At 43.6% G+C, this 17,364-nt stretch overlaps 1 protein-coding gene across 1 annotated transcript in view; it reads left to right on the plus strand.

Annotated features, from left to right (window-relative positions):
- Dock2 (dedicator of cytokinesis 2) overlaps positions 1 to 17,364 on the plus strand; it is a 405,024-nt gene that overhangs the window by 153,012 nt on the left and 234,648 nt on the right. The window contains exon 26 of the mRNA XM_060363865.1: positions 15,232 to 15,380. Within this exon, the coding sequence (XP_060219848.1) occupies positions 15,232 to 15,380 (149 nt within the window). The remainder of the gene's footprint in view (positions 1 to 15,231; positions 15,381 to 17,364) is intronic.

Consider the following 17,364-nt stretch of genomic DNA (forward strand, 5'->3'; position numbering starts at 1 on the left):
GACTTAAGAAGCTTGCCCGGGATCAGACAGATGGTAACTGAGGCCCCGTGCTTACACTCTTCTTGAATACAGAGTATTTCTCATGTGTCACGTGGCCCGTTATTAGGAATGTCAGAGGAACGCAAGTACAGCCTGCTTGATGGCTGGCATTTCTCTTCATGTCTTGACGTATCTGTCTTCCTGTATGTGTGGGCAAGCAGGTGATGCTGAGACACTCACCAAGTGTCCTTGAGAGAGCAGGCTCTTCTCTCCCTGCCCTCTGGTTGGAGGCGCATAGAAAGAATTGCAGCAATGGCCAGTGACGGTCTGTTTAGTTCCCACCCAGTTAGCATTACTTGGGGACATGAAAATGTTTAAGTCTTGTGCTAGCCTAAGCACCTCAAGTGAGAATCTCCCATATTTCTGAGCACCTGTTGCTAAAAACCCCCTGTACATTCATCTGTACATGGTGCTTCAAGTACTGCTTCTTTTTCCTTCCCTCTCTCTCTCTCTCTTTTCCTTTGTGTCTTCTCTTACCTACCTTCTTATTTCCTCTCTTCCTTTTCCTTCGGTTTCATTTCATTTTCATCCTTTTCTACCTCTTCCTTCCCTCTCTTTTCTTCTGTTCATTTCATCATGGTCACCACCAAATAAACCTAGGCAGCTGTTCTGCTAAGAGTCTCATGGCTTCCTGCTATGAATTATTGTTGGTGGGAAACAACCACATTCGCTGTGTCTTTCATGTAATTAAACATAATGAAACTGGTGTCTACCCATTACACTTAGATGCATTTAGCCAGTGGGGCCTTTGGCATGCCTGTCAGGATATTTTATAGGTCCTCAAGCTATTTCCATAGCAGCATTTGTTCTGTTCTCTTCAGTGCTGTTTCTGCTATTAGCCAGAGACCTCCCTCCTACTTTCTTGCATTTCCCACTCTCCTCTCAGCCCATCACTGAAGCCTTGGCATCATACTTGTGACTCTGGTCACATCTGTCCTTATCACCTGTGTCCTGGTCCTATGCCTTAACATTTATAGATGTTTAGTATATAATGGTTCACCATAGTAGTTGAAGCACCAAGGATGAGTGCTCACTCATGAAACCACTTCCCTTTGTTTTGAACTTTATTTAACTCTCTACATCTCTCATAGAAGCAGATGGCACAATTGAACGAGCTGCCAGCACTTGCCTCTCTCTGGTTCTTTTCAGAATGAACATTGTACTGTCTGATGTCAAAGGCAGCTAATGACTACGTGACTCAACATAGAGCAGTTAGCATTCAAATTCAGTATGAAGAATTTTCTTTTAAAACCTTAATGTCAAAAACAAACAAACAAAAACAACTGTGTTCATGGGGGTAGGGTGGGATGTCTTCTTTTGCTTTCAATGACCTCAAAAGTTTGGCTTATTTTTTCTTCATTGCCTCTCAGAGGGCATTTGGAGCCTGTGTGTTGACCTTCACTTCTCACACTGTGTCTCCTTTTTTATTCCGTTGGACTAAGGTAGCATATGAAGAAGTACACTTAGCTAATAATGAATATATGAACAAGTAATGCCCCCAAATAAAATATTAATATCAATTTCATAGAAGTACAATTTGAGATTCATCCTCAGGGACTGGGCATAATTGGAAATGCAGCGTGTTTCATTGTGTGTGGTTTTTATACTGTTCCTGTCAATTGACTGCTTCTTTCTTTATTACACTCGGACTGCCCTCCGGGTGAGGACCGTATATCCTTGTTGCTTTGTGCAGAGAGCTCATTACATGTCATTGTGGGATATTTATTCTCCTCACTTCCTTCTGTCTCACACTTTCCCCAGTTGCTCTTCTATTGCTTAACAGTCCAAGCAGTGTCTCTTTGATTTTCTTATTTAAATATTGGGCCTAAGTGTGTGCTTCATTAAATCACTCTTTGCTTTGGGCTATCTGGGGCAGGATGCACAGGGGCTGGTGGCTCGGTTGCTCAAATACAGACAATGAGAGGCCCTGCCCCTCAGGGGGAGCTCGGCTCTCCACCTTCTTAGCCCACACTTAGAAAAGAAAAGCTGAAGGATAAATGCTCCCATTTCCATTTTTATTTCTAGGGAGGAAAGTGGTACAGATTTTAGACCTTCCTTTTTGAAGTTCTAACTTGTTTGTAGCATGTGACATGTCTCTGATTTCTTTTCATAATAAACAATGGTGGGAATAAAAGTTTGGAGCTGTAAGTGCAGAAGTCCCAGCTTCCCTCCTTTGCAGCTGAGGTGGGGAAGAGGGGAGAGGAGGGAGAAGGAGCCAGAGGATGATTGAAAACAATTACCATTCTATTTCACCAATGCTTAAATCCAGGCGCATTTTCTCATTTAATTCTCTGAAATGAAGAGCCCCTCTGTTAGCCTTAAAATGCAAGCAAGAGGCTTTTTTAATGTGCGATTTTCCCAGAAATGGAATCCTAGTGCTCCTATTGATCTGAAACATCGCTGTTGGGTTTTGTTCTTTTTTGATATTTGTAAGTTTGTGATGGCAGTAGCAGAAGGCTCCTGTGTGGCTGGAGGATTGCCTGTAAGTGGCATTATTACTCTAAGTTGCAAAGAGCAATGTAAGAGGTACTCAGAGAGAGCATGCCTGAGCCCTATGCAGTCTGTTCCCATGGCGGGGGGTGGGGGGGAGAAGGGGAGGATAAAAATGCAAGGCACACATTACAATCATTTTGATTTATTCCCACCTTTTAGAAATCAGTTTTCTAGTTTTGGTATTTTTCCCCTACACACACACACACATACACACGCACGCACACAGTCGCACACGCACACTGTACTTTGAATGATGCAGATAGTCATCTTTATCACAGTGTGCTTAGAGCAGATGTTTGGTGAGGTATATAACTTAGCTTCAGCTGAAGGGCCATCACACTCTACCATGGACCTAGAACTTCTTAGACTCAGCATCTGATCTGGATGGAATGTAGGCATTTGCATCCCCATCTATGGAGGAAGAGATGAGTCCTCTCCAAGGTCACACAGTGGGGCAGTAGCAAGGGTGTTCAAGCCTAGGTCTTCCAACCCTAGCTCCCGAGCTCCTAGCTCACTTCTTCATACCTCCCTTTGCAATAAGGTAAAGCCTCAAAAGGGTAAGATATTACCAGAAGGGCTGACCCCGGAGGGTGAGGAAGACAGTATATAATTCTCTTTCATTGCACAGTCCCCAGATGGGACCACCTTGTTTCCTTAAGGAAATAAATAATATGTGATACCCCAACATGAGATAGTGTTTTGGTCTTGAGAGTAGCCCTAGATTCAGATAGGCAAGACTCCTCTGCTGTTAGCAGACACTCATATGTACACCTCTCACTCCACACACCTCACACTGTGTGATCAAGGTTGTGCAGTAACTGTGGGAAATGTGACTCGACTGAGATTGGATATTTTCATGTGAGCTTCTCAAGTCTACCCAGGAAAGGGTTCCAAACCACGCAAAGGTCACAGCTGCTGCCCACTAGCTGAGTGAGATGAGAGAGGATGACTCAAAGTCAACATTTCATGCTCTCTTCTCTTATCTCCTGATAGCTCTGTCCCTTATTGAGATATGTCTGCCACAATGCCTCTGCCTGCTGAGGGAGCCCTCTTCAGGTATATTACTAAGGACTAACTTATAGGAGGTTGCCGAGTTGGGATCCCTGGTTAAGGAGAGTTTGGGAGTCATGGAAGCAGAGGTACAGGTATGTCCAGAGGGGGCACGATGGGGAGAGAGGTGTTTGGAACTCTGTGTAGAAGAGAGGCAGAGGGTCAAGAAGACTTAGCTCTGGAGGAATGTGGAGGTTGCTGACTGAATGTTCCAGAAGTGGCCCACATGCTTCTGAATGGGGCTGAGCTGCTTGTGCTGCTGACTTGGAGCCAAATGTGGTAGAGGAATGCTAGAGCCAGCTCGTGGCATGCAAGGGGCTACTGAGCACACTGCTCTCACGTGTGTCTGAGGCGCTGCGCATTGTTTCCTTAGTATCCAGAATTACCTAGGACGGAATCACTTCAGTTCAGCTCTAAGCTCTCCTATTGGCTCCTCCTAGTTTGGCAGCGTGTGGGACAGGGTCTTTTACGGCCTGGGGCTGCTTCCAGCCAGTGTAGCATGGCACACGTGATCGTTCTGAGCATAAGGGGCCTAGCAAGTCGTGGAGTACACTCATCTTGCCCAGGTTATATGTTCATTTTCCTAAAACCATCTTCTGTGGAGCTGTGTGGTTTAATGGAGAAGCTTCAGAGAAGGGACAGCTTAGCATTTGCGGTGGGTTAGGTCAAACTAAAAGCACAAGAACGTGGTAGAACATGACTGTCCTAACAGCTTCGGAAGGTGTGAGGAGAGGGAGCCTCTGCAGCAGCCACTTCACACCTCCTGCGAGGCGTTTGCGGGAGCCTTTCATTACCTGCTAGCTGAAGCAAGAGGCTTCATGATTAGATATTAATTTGATAAGCTCTACAAGGAATCTGTTCCTTGGTATCCGACACTCAAAGATGCTTAGGTTCACCACTTACTGTACTGGTCCATCTGCATGTCTTGATCCAGCTTCTAAAACTTAGCCTAAGTAAGTCCATGTTTTTGTCTGCTACCATTGCTATAAAACCAAAGAAACAAAACAGACAAGCTTTCCGTCTTCTTTCATCTGTACTGCTCTAGCAAAGTAGGCAGAGTTCACAAGTTGTGAACATTGGCTCTTGAGCCCTGTTTTCTGGGTTTATATCGGCTCTGCCACTGCTCACTGTTTAGTTTTAGTCAAAATACCGAATGTCACTGAACCCTTGTCCACAGAAGAGATATGAGATTCTCCACTTAAGAAAGAATGGCCACGCGAGAGTGCAGGCTCAATACCCTTTCCTTTCCTCTCTACAAAGCCCCTTCTGCTTATTGCCTTTCTTTCCAGGGCCAACCCCCAGGTTCCCAGAAAAACCTTGTTTATTTCTGCATACTATCAACTCTTTACCATAGCCCAGATGAGCTCTGACCACCTCCCCACCTGTCCAAATTTTCTATCCCACCGTACAGTCTGCTACCTCCAACACTATCTATACTCCTCTCCAGGAACATTTCCAATGTCAAACCTGCACACAAGGCCATGCCCTCCTATTCCTCTGCTCCCGAATGTTCTGCCCTGAGATCTTTGTGCTCTCTTCCCCATGTAGTGTTTTCATGTCAGTTCTGGTCTTGGCCTCAGACACCTCTTTGACTGCATTCAGGAAATGGTCCTCCCATAGCACACTCTCTCTATTGTGTTTGACAGAGCCTGTGTCACCACCTCACCCCCATCCTCTACCTGGGAGCGCAACCAGAGCCCGTTTCTAATGCTACAGAGCCTGTTCCCTGTCAGGAACCTGCTTTACCTGTGGACTGGAACAGAAAAATGCCCTTGGGCTGTCCACTCCTGGGTTTGAATGCCCTAGGTCAGTGGATTTTAACCTGTGGGATGTAATCTTTTCGGGGGAAGGTTGAACAACCCTTTCACAGGGGTTGCCTAATAGCATTGGAAAACACAGATATTTACATGATGATTCGTAACAGTAGCAAGATTATAGTGATGCAGTAGCAATGAAAAAATTTTGTGGCTGGGGGTCACCACAACATGAGGAGCTGTGTTAAGGGGTCCCAGCACTAGCAAGGTTGGAATAACTGGCCTAGCCTCTCATGGGCTGACCCCTGAGAGGTCATTAGAAGTCTGGATTGTGCCCTCTTCCTCTTGTTCCCCTCTTGTCCTCATTTCCCATCTCCCACTCTAGGGGTTGCCAGGACTTGCAAACTTTGTCTTGGAGCTGCCCCAGTGGAAGCCAATCTGGAAAAGCCAACTGATATTTTCTTTCTTTGTTTATGGCAGCCTATGGAATGGAATGTCTGTGAGAACAATGCTGGTCGCAATAAGTATCCATCAGCTACGTGTTTCTGTATGTGGAGACACACAGCACACAGTAAACAATGTAAGGCATACACTTTGTATACAAAGGACACATACATATTACAGGCATATATATTTTTGCAATACATAAACCTTCAGAGATTTCAAGTGTATCTACAATCAGTGTGAATTAGGGATGCGTTTGTATCACCTCCTCTTAAAAGTTCCTGCAACGTGGAGCTCAGAAGATGGTTCAGAGGGAAAGTGTCTGCAGCAAAAGCTGCAGGACCTGAGTTAGAATCCTCAGCACGCACGCAAAGCAGTGGGAGTGATGGTGTATGCTTTAACCCCATGCTACCCAGCCTAGCCAAACTGGAATCCGAGCTTCAGGGGAAGAATGATAAAGACACGTGACATTAACCTGGCAAGGGCACCTGTGCCCACGTGCATGCACATGCACACTGACCCATTCCACACAGAGAGGCAGGGGAGGAAGAGAGGTGAAGGAGAGGGAGAAAAAAGGAGAAAAGGATCGGGGAGGAAGGAGTAAAAAAATTCTGTAATTTCTGTCAGTCTATTTTGTGGGATATCCAGGCATTATAGGGCTTTTGCTTGTATTAAAAAAAGTCCCATTTTATGTTAACTATAAAATATATGTGATAGACAGTTACAAGCCTTGAATGTTAAATATATGCGATCAAAGTGGTAGCTTGTTTGGGAATTTCAGTGGGTGTCCAGACTGAAGCCGGAGAATCATGACTCTTCTGGAGTCTGTACTCCTGACTAATTAGGGCCGCTTCGACTGAGATTCCTGAAGCATGTCAGTCGTTGCTGAGTTGTAGGATCTCTACATATCCTTGTTGTCTGGCTGGGGTTGGGGGAGGCACACTTTGGCCTGTAAGTTCAAAGTGGGGAGATGTCATCATAGTGAGGGCTGGAGTGGGGCGTGATGATGTGGATGCTTTAATTAGGCATGTTTTCTGGGAGTGATGGATGAGCTGCCACTAAAAAAAAGAAAAAAAAAAAGTTGCAGAAGATGTTAGCAGAACCACATAAGGCTCATAACCCGATCTGGAATATGATGTTTGTGGGTAGGAATTGATTTCCCTCGGTGGGTGGAATGTGTTTGCTTTGTGACACGCTGGCTGGAGGAGGGAGGTTAGGAGCAAATTGCTGACTGTCGGAGTCGTGTCTGTGGAGTGCCTCCTCTTAGTCTAGCTGATCCAGCCGAGTGGCCTTTCACATCTGTAGATGGTTCATGATCCCAAGGGGAAAAGGCAGCTAAGGGAAGCTGAACTGCACTTCCTGCATTCAGCCCTGTCTGGTAGAGCTGGAGTTTTAATCACGGGCTTTCCCAGGATGCCATGACACACCAGGGAGGCAGAGTGAGCCTTGACAGCCGTAAGCTCTTTGGTTCCCCAAGAGGGTTAAACTGAGCTGAATTCGCCTCACAGTCAATAGAAACTTGGCCAAAGCCCAATGAGCTTCACCTTAAAGTCTGTGAAATATTGAGCAGGATTGAACAGGTGATTAACTAGTGTGGTGACAAAGTGAATGGCTGGCTTGGAATGAAATTACGGACACAGTCGCCACAGTAAGGCTTGCAAAGATGGGCAGCCATGTGAAGATGCAACTGACAGCACATAACCCTGTGCTGTGTCTAAACACCTTCTCTGAGTTCACCGTCTTCTAGAATGTTCCACATCATTCCCACATGATGCACCAAAGCGGTACCTGAGATCAGAGACTGGCAAACATTTCTCCATCAGGGACGTGAGCTGCCAGTCTTCTTTTATGAGAGATTTGTTTGCTTTTCCTTTCTCTCAACCTTAGTTTCCGAGAGAAGGGTTGAATTTCTTATGTGTGTGTACTGCAGTGTAGCCAACGGCTCCTAAAGGCACTCGCTCTGTCCTGCAGTGAGTGCATCGCCATTGGTATTGTGCTGGTATAGAACTGGTTTCTGCCACAAATCTGAAAGGATGCTGCTGCACCCCATCCAAAAAGAAGAGGTTTAGAATGAGTGATGATTAAGCATCTGTTGTCCTCATTTGGGCCTCAGCTTCATTTCTGGGGTGATCAGTAAGACTCTCATTGGCCATCCAGTTCCAAAGATAATGATGACATCATGTGATTTGTGACAAGATAGAAACACATTCTGGGTACTACAGGGACACAGGAGACAGTCACCCCAGTCAGAAGTAGAGCACCAGGAAAGCTGTACTAGAGGATTTGACCTCTAACTTCAGACCTAGGAGGCATGAGTCTATCAAGTGAAGAGCACTCCTGCCAAAGAAAGCCACGTGTGGAACATTTCAGAAGCAGAGTGACAGTGATGGGTGGGGTGGAGTGGAAGGGGGAGGAGCATCAAGGCATGGATCCAGAGAAGTAAAGAAAGGGTGTAACAAAGGGCCTGTAGCTGTAACCTGGGGGGCTATAACACTCAACTAGGGAGCAATCAGAAGTCACTGAAGAATTTCCAGACTGCAGTGATTGTTTATAAATAGAAGGGCGGTAATTTAGGACATGTGACCCAGAACATGGAAGACGCTGATTCATGTCAGGTTGGATGTTGATCTTGAGAAAGTATAAATTGTTTGACTGTGATGGGTGTCTTCACTCTGAGAGGAAGCAGGAGAGAACAGACGTGTAGGAAGCCCCCACGCGCAGATGTGGTTCATGGTAATGCTTTCCTCTGAAGCTCAGGCTGTGGCTCTGGTCACAGATGCAATTTTGGCTCAATGTTCTCCAAGGTGGCTTTTCAACAAAGAGAGACTCTTCTTTTTTTTCACTGGCTAATGTGAGGAACAAGTAAAGAAACAGATGATTTTTTTTGAAGTGTCCTTGGGTAATAACATCACTGAAAAGGCATGTCACACTTCAAAAAGGCTATGAGATCAGGTAGGCAACACCACCCACCACAGATCAAACTTTCTTAAGGAAAAAAAAAAAAGCTAAACCCAGGAATGGTGCATTTTCCTCTGCAGTCCTTTGGACAAAAGGAACTTTCGATTAAAACACAGAGAATTGAATAACTATGCAGAGTCCTTAGCAGTGGTCTGAATTATAATTTGGACTTGACACCTGATGGCAGATCGCCCAGCCTTTGTCAGCCTAAGTACCTGAGGCAAAAAAATCTCACATAGGGATGCAGGTCTGTGGTACCCATTATCTCTGTCTACAAAGATTCAGTGAAGGCTTTGCGAGGTCTGTCTTTTTAAACCATTTGCGTCTGTTTTCTTGACAATCAAGCAACAATTAAGGAATGCTGCTTTCTGAAGCTTTACTGGCTAATGTAATTTCACAGTTCCAATTACAAACCAGAAAAATTATTTCATCCCCAAAACAAGGGAGCCAGACATTTCTGAGAAATCAGAATTAACAAGAAGACAAAGTCCTTTCTGCAAAAACAGGCCACAGTATTGATAGCTTCCTCATTGAGAATCTTGCCGAATCTCAACATGAGCAGCCTGCATCATCCAGGGAGCTGGTCCTGCCAATACATAAAACCAACTCCTTTCAGCTTGAAGGAGCGCTGCTTCTGCAGGAGTCTGGTCTAGTCTAGTACAAACATGTCCACTTGTCCATCCTTCCTCCCGACACTCCTGTGAATCTCTAGTTTATGTGGCTGTAGAATTTTGAATGAGGCCTTAACAATGATTCAGTTCGACCCTTTGCCTGACCCTTCACCTCACTTTCCCAGTGTGTAGACAGCCACCTGGTGCTTAAACACTGCTAGGAGTGGGGAGCTCATCACCAGACTTTCTAAGAGAATGTACTACTTTAGCGCAGTTTTAAGGAGGAGTTGAAGTCCAATTTCTTCTCATGATCGTTGTTAGTGTTTAGCCTCACTCACCAGGCTTGTCCCTTGCATCCAAATCTCCACAACAGGACCAGATGGAGATATTATAGAGGACAAATAGGATGAAATTTAAAGGCAACACCCTAAAACACACACACACACACACACACACACACCTGTGCTATGGCTACTCCTAACACACCACTATACAAGCCTCAGTGTTTGTATCTTCTTTGTTTTTCCTATCTTCCACACAAGTCTTATCTCCTTTGGCTTGAGTGCTGATAGGTGGTTGGCTGTGGTTATCCATTTCCACTTCAGAGCGGTGGCTGCACATAGAGAACCCCAATCAATGCAGTTGCATGACTGACTAAATGAATGTGTGAGTGAGTTAGTTAAATTGCACAGATGGGTTAGTCCTTTATCCGACTTGACATCTTCCTGCAGGTCCTATTGATCTCACTCTACAAATGATTTTAAATTTTAAGTCACAAAAGTGCTTACCACGTTGGTTTCCTAACCTTCTCTTGTCTTGATCCTGGGACTGAGCCAAGCCCCTTGTGTATGCTAAGCACAAGTTCCAGCCAGCGCTACATTCCCAGCTCTGGTCATATTTTAAACTCAAGGTAACTGACTATTCTTAATCTGTCTTTTCCTTCCTTCGAGGTCTTTGGAGACCTTTAACCTCACAGAATAATACGAGTGTTTTAAGTCAGAAGTGAGAATCTGCTGTAACAATGCAGGACCAATGAACACTCTGTTCTTTTTCTCCCAGCTGACTCACTGGCAGTTCTGTGTTCTTCAGCTCTTGGACTTCAATTGCTCCTGCCTTTCTAAACATTGCAGTGACAATGACTCTCCTGAAGGGATATTTTCAGTGACTCTTTTTTAGATAGATGTAGAGGAGGAAGGCATTTAGCTGTGTTGTAGATCTCCTTTGTTATTTCACGGGCAAAATTAAACTTTTTTCCACAGAAATATTTGAATTAGTTTATTTATTCACTTTATGTTCTGATCATAGTCCCCTCTTCTCCTCCTGGTTCCACACTCCCTCTCTCTTTCCCCCTCCCCTATTCCTCAGAAAAGGGGAGCCCCCCCAACCCACCACAGCTTGTCAAGGTGCATCAGGACTGAGTGTGTCTTCTTCCTCTGTGGCCTGGTAAGGCAGCCCCACCAGGGGGAAATGATCAGAAAGCAGGCAACAGAGTCCATGTCACAGACAGCCTGCAAGCTGCCCATAGGCTACATCTGCGTAGGTGGCCTAGGTCCAGTCCATGCATGGTTCTTGGTCAGTCTCGGCACCTCCTCTGGGCCTGGATCAGAACTGGGGAGAGCAGGGGCAGGAAGACAGAGGGCCTGCAGAGAGAAGAGAAACCGTGGGTGGGGGCATCTCTACAACAAGCCGGAGACCTCCTTCTGGGAGGATATGGGGGTGACGCTAGCTGAGACTCCCACTAGCAGGAGTCATGGAGACTAAAGAGGACACTCTCTAACTAGACAGGACTCCTCATAGAGGGAGGGGAATACCAATCCGCCCACAAAAACCTCGACCCAAAATTGATCCTGTCTACAAGATGTGCAAAGATAAGAGAGAGCAGAGATTGAGGGAATGTCCAACCAATGCCTGGCCAACCTGAGACTCACCCCATGGGAGAGAGCCAGCCCTTGACACTATTAACAATACTATGCTATACTCACAGATAGGAGGCTAGCATAGCTGTCTTCTGAGAGGCTCCACCCAGAAGCAGATAGAAACAGATGCTGGGACTTGCAGCCAAACATTAGGTGATTTGTAGGGAGTCTTATGGAAAAGTGGGGGGGGGGGAATAGAAGGAGGTGGCAGGACCAACAGAACAAAATTAATTTTTGGAGAGAAAGATTGTGCTTATCTTTCTGGGGTTTAAAGATGGGAGCCAGAGTGAGGCATAACTGGGACATGAAACATCCTGATATTGAAATTACCCATACTCTAAGGAAGAGCTTCCTTCCTTCTTACTTGGTTTTCCCATCCCCTGACACCTGTGATTTCCTTGGACAAATAGGAAGTTTCAAAGTTGTAAGTTGATACCCCTTTTAAAAATGCATTTTGAAACAAACTTCTAAACAAATATGAGGACGTTTCTTCTCTAGCTCTGCAAGCAAGAGAAACCTACTTTGGAAAAGCTACGTCTAAACAGATGTATTGAAAAGATGGACCCTGGAAAAGCTGTAGAACTAGTCATCAGAAGGGGCAGAGCCAGGATAGTTCTCCGAGAGGGAACAGAGACCAGCATATATGGCCTTTACCATGCAGATGACAGCTGAACTCCATGAGGTCTGGTCTCTCCATAGGACGGTTCAGAGTATAGGCTGTGACACCTCTGGATCATCACTTCCTTACCTGTATGGGCAGACAATCAGCAGAATGGCGAGATAATAACACCTTCTCCCCACCCCAGGAAGAATAACTGAGTTATCTCTTGCCAAATGCTTCCAATGATTCATTTGATCCTAGCATACTATAAGCACTCACTATATGTTAGCAGTTATGGTACTGTCATCTGTTACCATTATAAATGTCCCCTTGAGATTCTGATGTCATGGCACCACCTTGTTTGGAGCTCAGCCCTTATCCTAAGGAGTGCAGACACCTTCTAACAGTTTCTCCAGGTTAGTGCCCATGGTGGGATGTCTTCCCAGAGTCAGTCAGGATGCTGGCAGAAGATAGGAATGTAGATGTTGGGATGGAGAACAAGAGCTGTGCTTGGCCCCATTCACCTTTACCTCGATTTAGCCTCTGCCCTTTCTTACTGTTCATTACCTAATGGGAAAGAGCCATCCCTGTACCTTTAGAATCTAGTGTCTCAAAAGATAAAGGAAACATTCAACATCTAGTTGTTGGATTGAATTTAAGTGACATTCTGGCATGTGGGATTCATGTCTTAGCTCAAGCGGCATTTGGTTGTGGATGGTTTAAAACAGTTTTAGATCTTTTTTTTCTTTTCCTTAAAGGTTTTTTTTTTTTTTTTAAGGGAAATGTAGAGATAAAATTGTGTGAGCCTTTAGAACACTCCTGAAATGTCCTGAGACAGCCCTGTCAGAAAAGATTCTCTCCTCTGAGAAAGTTCTAATTTATTTCAATATGAAAGCAACGTGCACAGGAACGAGCAGAAGGTTGTTCAATGCCTGTATAGTTTTGTGATTTGTAAATTGTCCAACAGTAGGATTATGGCCAAATAAGAAAATACATCCATGATTTGAGAATGCTTTAATAGTTAAATAATTAAGTTAGTTGTTATATGTAATATGATATAATTTGCTCCAAGGAATATTGGCAAGTGAATGGTACCAAGAAAGTAGGCCTCATATGTAACTAAGCCTCATTTTGAAAAAGCAGATATAGGCAATGACACTCTAGGATTTATTCTGCTTATATAGAGAGGGTCATGCACAACGATCATGACAGTTTATAATACTCTGATATGAATTAAAGTAAACATAAAATACAGATGAGACTAGGAAAAATTTATACTGCAATATTTGAATATATGCATACGTGTATATTCATTTACATGTTTAAACATATAAAATAAAATGTCTAGCTTATTCTAGAAAATGAGTGTCAGGGAAAAAAACAGAATTGTGAATTATATTCTAAATAAATCTTTTTTTCTTTCTAAAGAAATCTTTTTTTAAATATTTTTTTTTAAATAATTTTATACATTCACTTGTATCCCAGCTGTAGCCCTCTCCCTTTTTCCCTCTCAGTCCTCCTTTCCCTCCCTCATCTCCTCCCCGCCCCCTTCCAAGTCACTGAGAGGGGGTGTCCTCCTCTCCTTCCATCTTGCCCTAGCTTATCAGGTATCTTCAGGATGGTTGCAATGTCCTTATGTGTGTCCTAGCAAGGCTGCTCCTCCCTCAGGGGGAAGGGGAAGCTCAATGAACCAGACATTGAGTTCATGGCAGAAACAATTCCTGTCCCCCTTATTAGGGAACCCACTTGGATACTGAGCTACCATGGGCTATGTCTGCGAGGGGTTGTAGGTTATATACATGCGTGGTCCTTGGCTGGATAAATATTCTCAGAGAAGAACCCTGTGCCCAGATATATTTGGACCTCGTGGGGCTTCCTGTCCCCTCTAGGTTGTACTAATTCCTCCTCATATGATTCCTTACACTCTGCTGAAGGCTTGGTTATGGGTCTCAGCATCTGCTTTGATACACTGCTAGGTAGAGTCTTTCAGGTGCCTTCTGTGGTAGGCTACTGTCCTGTTAATTGTTTTCTCCTACTTCCAATGTCCATCCCTCCTACTTCCATCCCCTTTGTCTTTCTACATGAGGATTGATCATCTTACCCCTGGTCCTCTTTCTTGTTTCTCTTCTTTAGGTGTACATATTTAAGTATGTTTATCCTATCTTATAGGTCTAGTACCTACTTATAAGTGAGTATATACCATGTGTCTCTTTCTGCTCCTGGGATATCTCACTCAGGATGATTTTTTTTTCTAGATCCCACCATCTGCCTGTAAAATTCATGATTTCCTTGTTTTTAATTGCTGAGTAATATTCCATTATGTAAAAGTACCACAATTTCTTTAGCCATTCCTCCGTTGATGGACATCTGGGTTGTTTCCAGGTTCTGGCTATTACAAATAAAGCTGCTACAAACATGGTGGAGCAAATGTCCTTGTTGTGTACTTGAACATCTTTTGGATATATGCCTAGGAGTGGTATAGCTGGATCTTGAGCTATACTATTCCTAATTGTCTGAGAAAGCGCCAGATTGATTTCCCTAGTGGTTGTACCAGTTTACATTCCCACCAGCAATGGAGGAAGGTTCTCCTTTCTCGACAACCTCTCCAGCATGCGTTGTCTCTTAAGTTTTTTATCGTAGCCATTCTGATGGGTGTAAGGTGAAATCTCAGGGTCGTTTTTATTTGCATCTCTCTGATGGCTAGGGATGTTGAACATCTCCTTATGTGTTTCTCTGCCATTCTATATTCTTCTGCAGAGAATTCTGTTTAGCTCCATACCCCATTTTTTAATCAGGTTGCTTGAATTATTGCCTTTTAACTTCTTTAGTTCTTTTCATATTCCAGATATCAGCCCTCTGTCAGATGTTGGGTTGGTGAAGATCCTTTCCCAATTTGTAGGCTGTCGTTTTGTTCTGAGACAGTGTCCTTTGCTTTACAAAAGCTTCTAAAGAAATCTTAACCTAACCTTCAATACTTAATCTTTTTACAAAGAAAATATATTTGTTAATTATGACCTGATGAAAAAAAATCATATAAGTTGTTAAATTCTGAAACAATATAATTATAAATCTATCATAGAATAGATATAGTATAAATAGATAGGACACACTATTTATTTACAACTGTATTGTAATATAAAGGTGAATGTTCTCATGAGAAAAGATAGAATAATATGTTTTCTATATGTTTGGTACATATATAATACACATGCACACATATATAACATATCTGTTATATATAAATACACACATGTGCACATGCGTGTGTGCGTGAATGTGTGTGTGTGTGTGTGTGTGTGTGTGTGTGTGTGTGCGTAAGGAAACTCAACAGTAAGCCCACATGTCTGTCACTCGTTTGCTTCCAGAATGCCGGGACATTCTGCTTCCTGTCATCACCAAAGAGCTGAAGGAGCTGCTGGAGCAGAGGGATGATGGTCAACACCAGAGCTTGGAGAAGAAGTACTGTGTGGAACTGCTCAACAGCATCTTGGAGGTCCTCAGCCATCAGGACGCGGTGAGTCCTCGGGATGACATTCCTGCCCTCTGCTCAGATCCGGGCTCAGCTGATTAAGCTGTAAAATATTGATGCTGAAGAAGAGCATCTGAAATATGAAGAGAGAAATCAACACCTGATCAGCAGGCTAACTCTTCCAGTGATGTATTCCCCATGGTTGTGAAGGATGGAGCTGGGATAGACAGCTGTTAGGATTGCAGCATGTGGCATTTTGTCATCCTGTGTCCTGATGGACAGGTTCCCCCCAGTTCAGGAATGGATATCATTATAATCTTTCTAGGTGGTTTGCACATGGATTTTCTGTTTTTGCCTCCCCGTTTTGCATGGCTGCTAAGGGGAGCATCTTAATGTCCACATGTTCAAGAGAACAAGCTCAGGGGCTTCATGCTGAAGGGCTTGGGTCTGTTATCCCTAGAGACCTCTTATAATGATAGGAATGGTTAAGACTCTTCCTGCCTCAGGCAATTTCCCAGGCTCATGCTCTAGAGAAAGGGTGTGGAGTATGACTGTGGGAAGGACAAGGCTAAGTGTGAAGCCAATGAACATTTGCCTGTCATTGTTCAGTCATTTAGGGACAGACGTGGAACCTAAAAGAAATATCTCAGTGGGGGGGGAGGCTTTCTGAAGGACAGACCCTAGAAAGAGTCATGCAGGCTGAGAGACAGTGCTGAGCTACAACCCAGATCTGCCGAGAACCTCAAGAGCAAAGAAAGGGCTCTTGGCTTGGCTTGAGTTTTTATGGAGAGATCGCACGATACATTGCCCTTATATGGGGCTGGACACAGAAGACTTAGACCCAAGTAATCAAAAAGTCTTTGCTGAGTGTTTGTATAAATGCTCCCCCTCAATACTTTCTCTTCCTGCAAAGTTCTCAGAGAAGGGCTTTGTGAACGAACTCTCTGTGGTTTAAACATCACAAAGTGGTACTCCCGTCCTGCTTGTAGCTCATAGTCAGTCATGATTCTCCACCTCCCAACATGCGATTTCCCTTAGTTCTTCCTCCTGTCCTTACCGTCCTAATTAGCAGTCTTATTCTTGTTGGGTGAAAACAGAGGCTTGTTTCACTCATTCACTCACTCACTCACTCACTCATTCATTCATTCACTCATACATAAAAGGTACTACGCATGTGCTAAGCATTGGAGATATAAAGCATGAAATGGTTATTCAAGAACGTGATTACAGAAATGTAAATAAGCAACTGGAATATGGAGACTTAGCATCTGTAATCTGGATTCCAAACTCTGAAATGCTCCCAAACTCAAAACTTTAAAGCATCGTATGTTAAGGTCACAGGTGGGAAGTTCTAGTCCTTGAAATCTTGTTTCATGCACAAATTATTATTATTAGTAGGTTGTTTATTAATTATATAATCAATAGGTGATCCTTAAGTTATGACTATTTTGGTTAAACATCTTACTAATTGATTAACAAAATTGTCTAAAATAATTTTTATGATATATATATAGTATATGTGAAAAGTAAATGAATTGTGTGTTTAGACATGGGTCCTAAACACAAGAGATTTCATTTCATATATGGGATAAAGATATCTTAAAATCTAAAAAAATTGTAATATCATAAAGTACTAAACCTACCAAGGAGAGACTAAGTGTATGTGGGAACGCTAGGAGGGGGCTCATCAAGGAAACATTCACAAAGGAAGTGAAACTTCAGCTGACGGTCAAAGGTTAAAATAATTATGATGCAAGCTAGTTGCTGTCTCCTAGGCACTGTGCAAGATGCGGTCCATGCATTCTTATTACTTTGCCCCTAAGTAGTAAGGCTTATTATTCTCACTTCATGAAAAGTATTGAGATTCATAATCATTTATTGTTTAAGACCAGATGAAGTCATTCAGGCTGAGGTTCATCAGACTGTGTCTTTGTGTAGTTGTGAACATGAAAATACAAGGGCATGGCTGTTTCCTTCCTTTCTGCATCCTTGTTATGCATGGAAGCTTGAATACTCAATAGTCCTTCCA

This window comes from Meriones unguiculatus, chromosome 11 (genome assembly GCF_030254825.1).
Source record: "Meriones unguiculatus strain TT.TT164.6M chromosome 11, Bangor_MerUng_6.1, whole genome shotgun sequence".
Lineage (NCBI taxonomy): Eukaryota > Metazoa > Chordata > Mammalia > Rodentia > Muridae > Meriones > Meriones unguiculatus.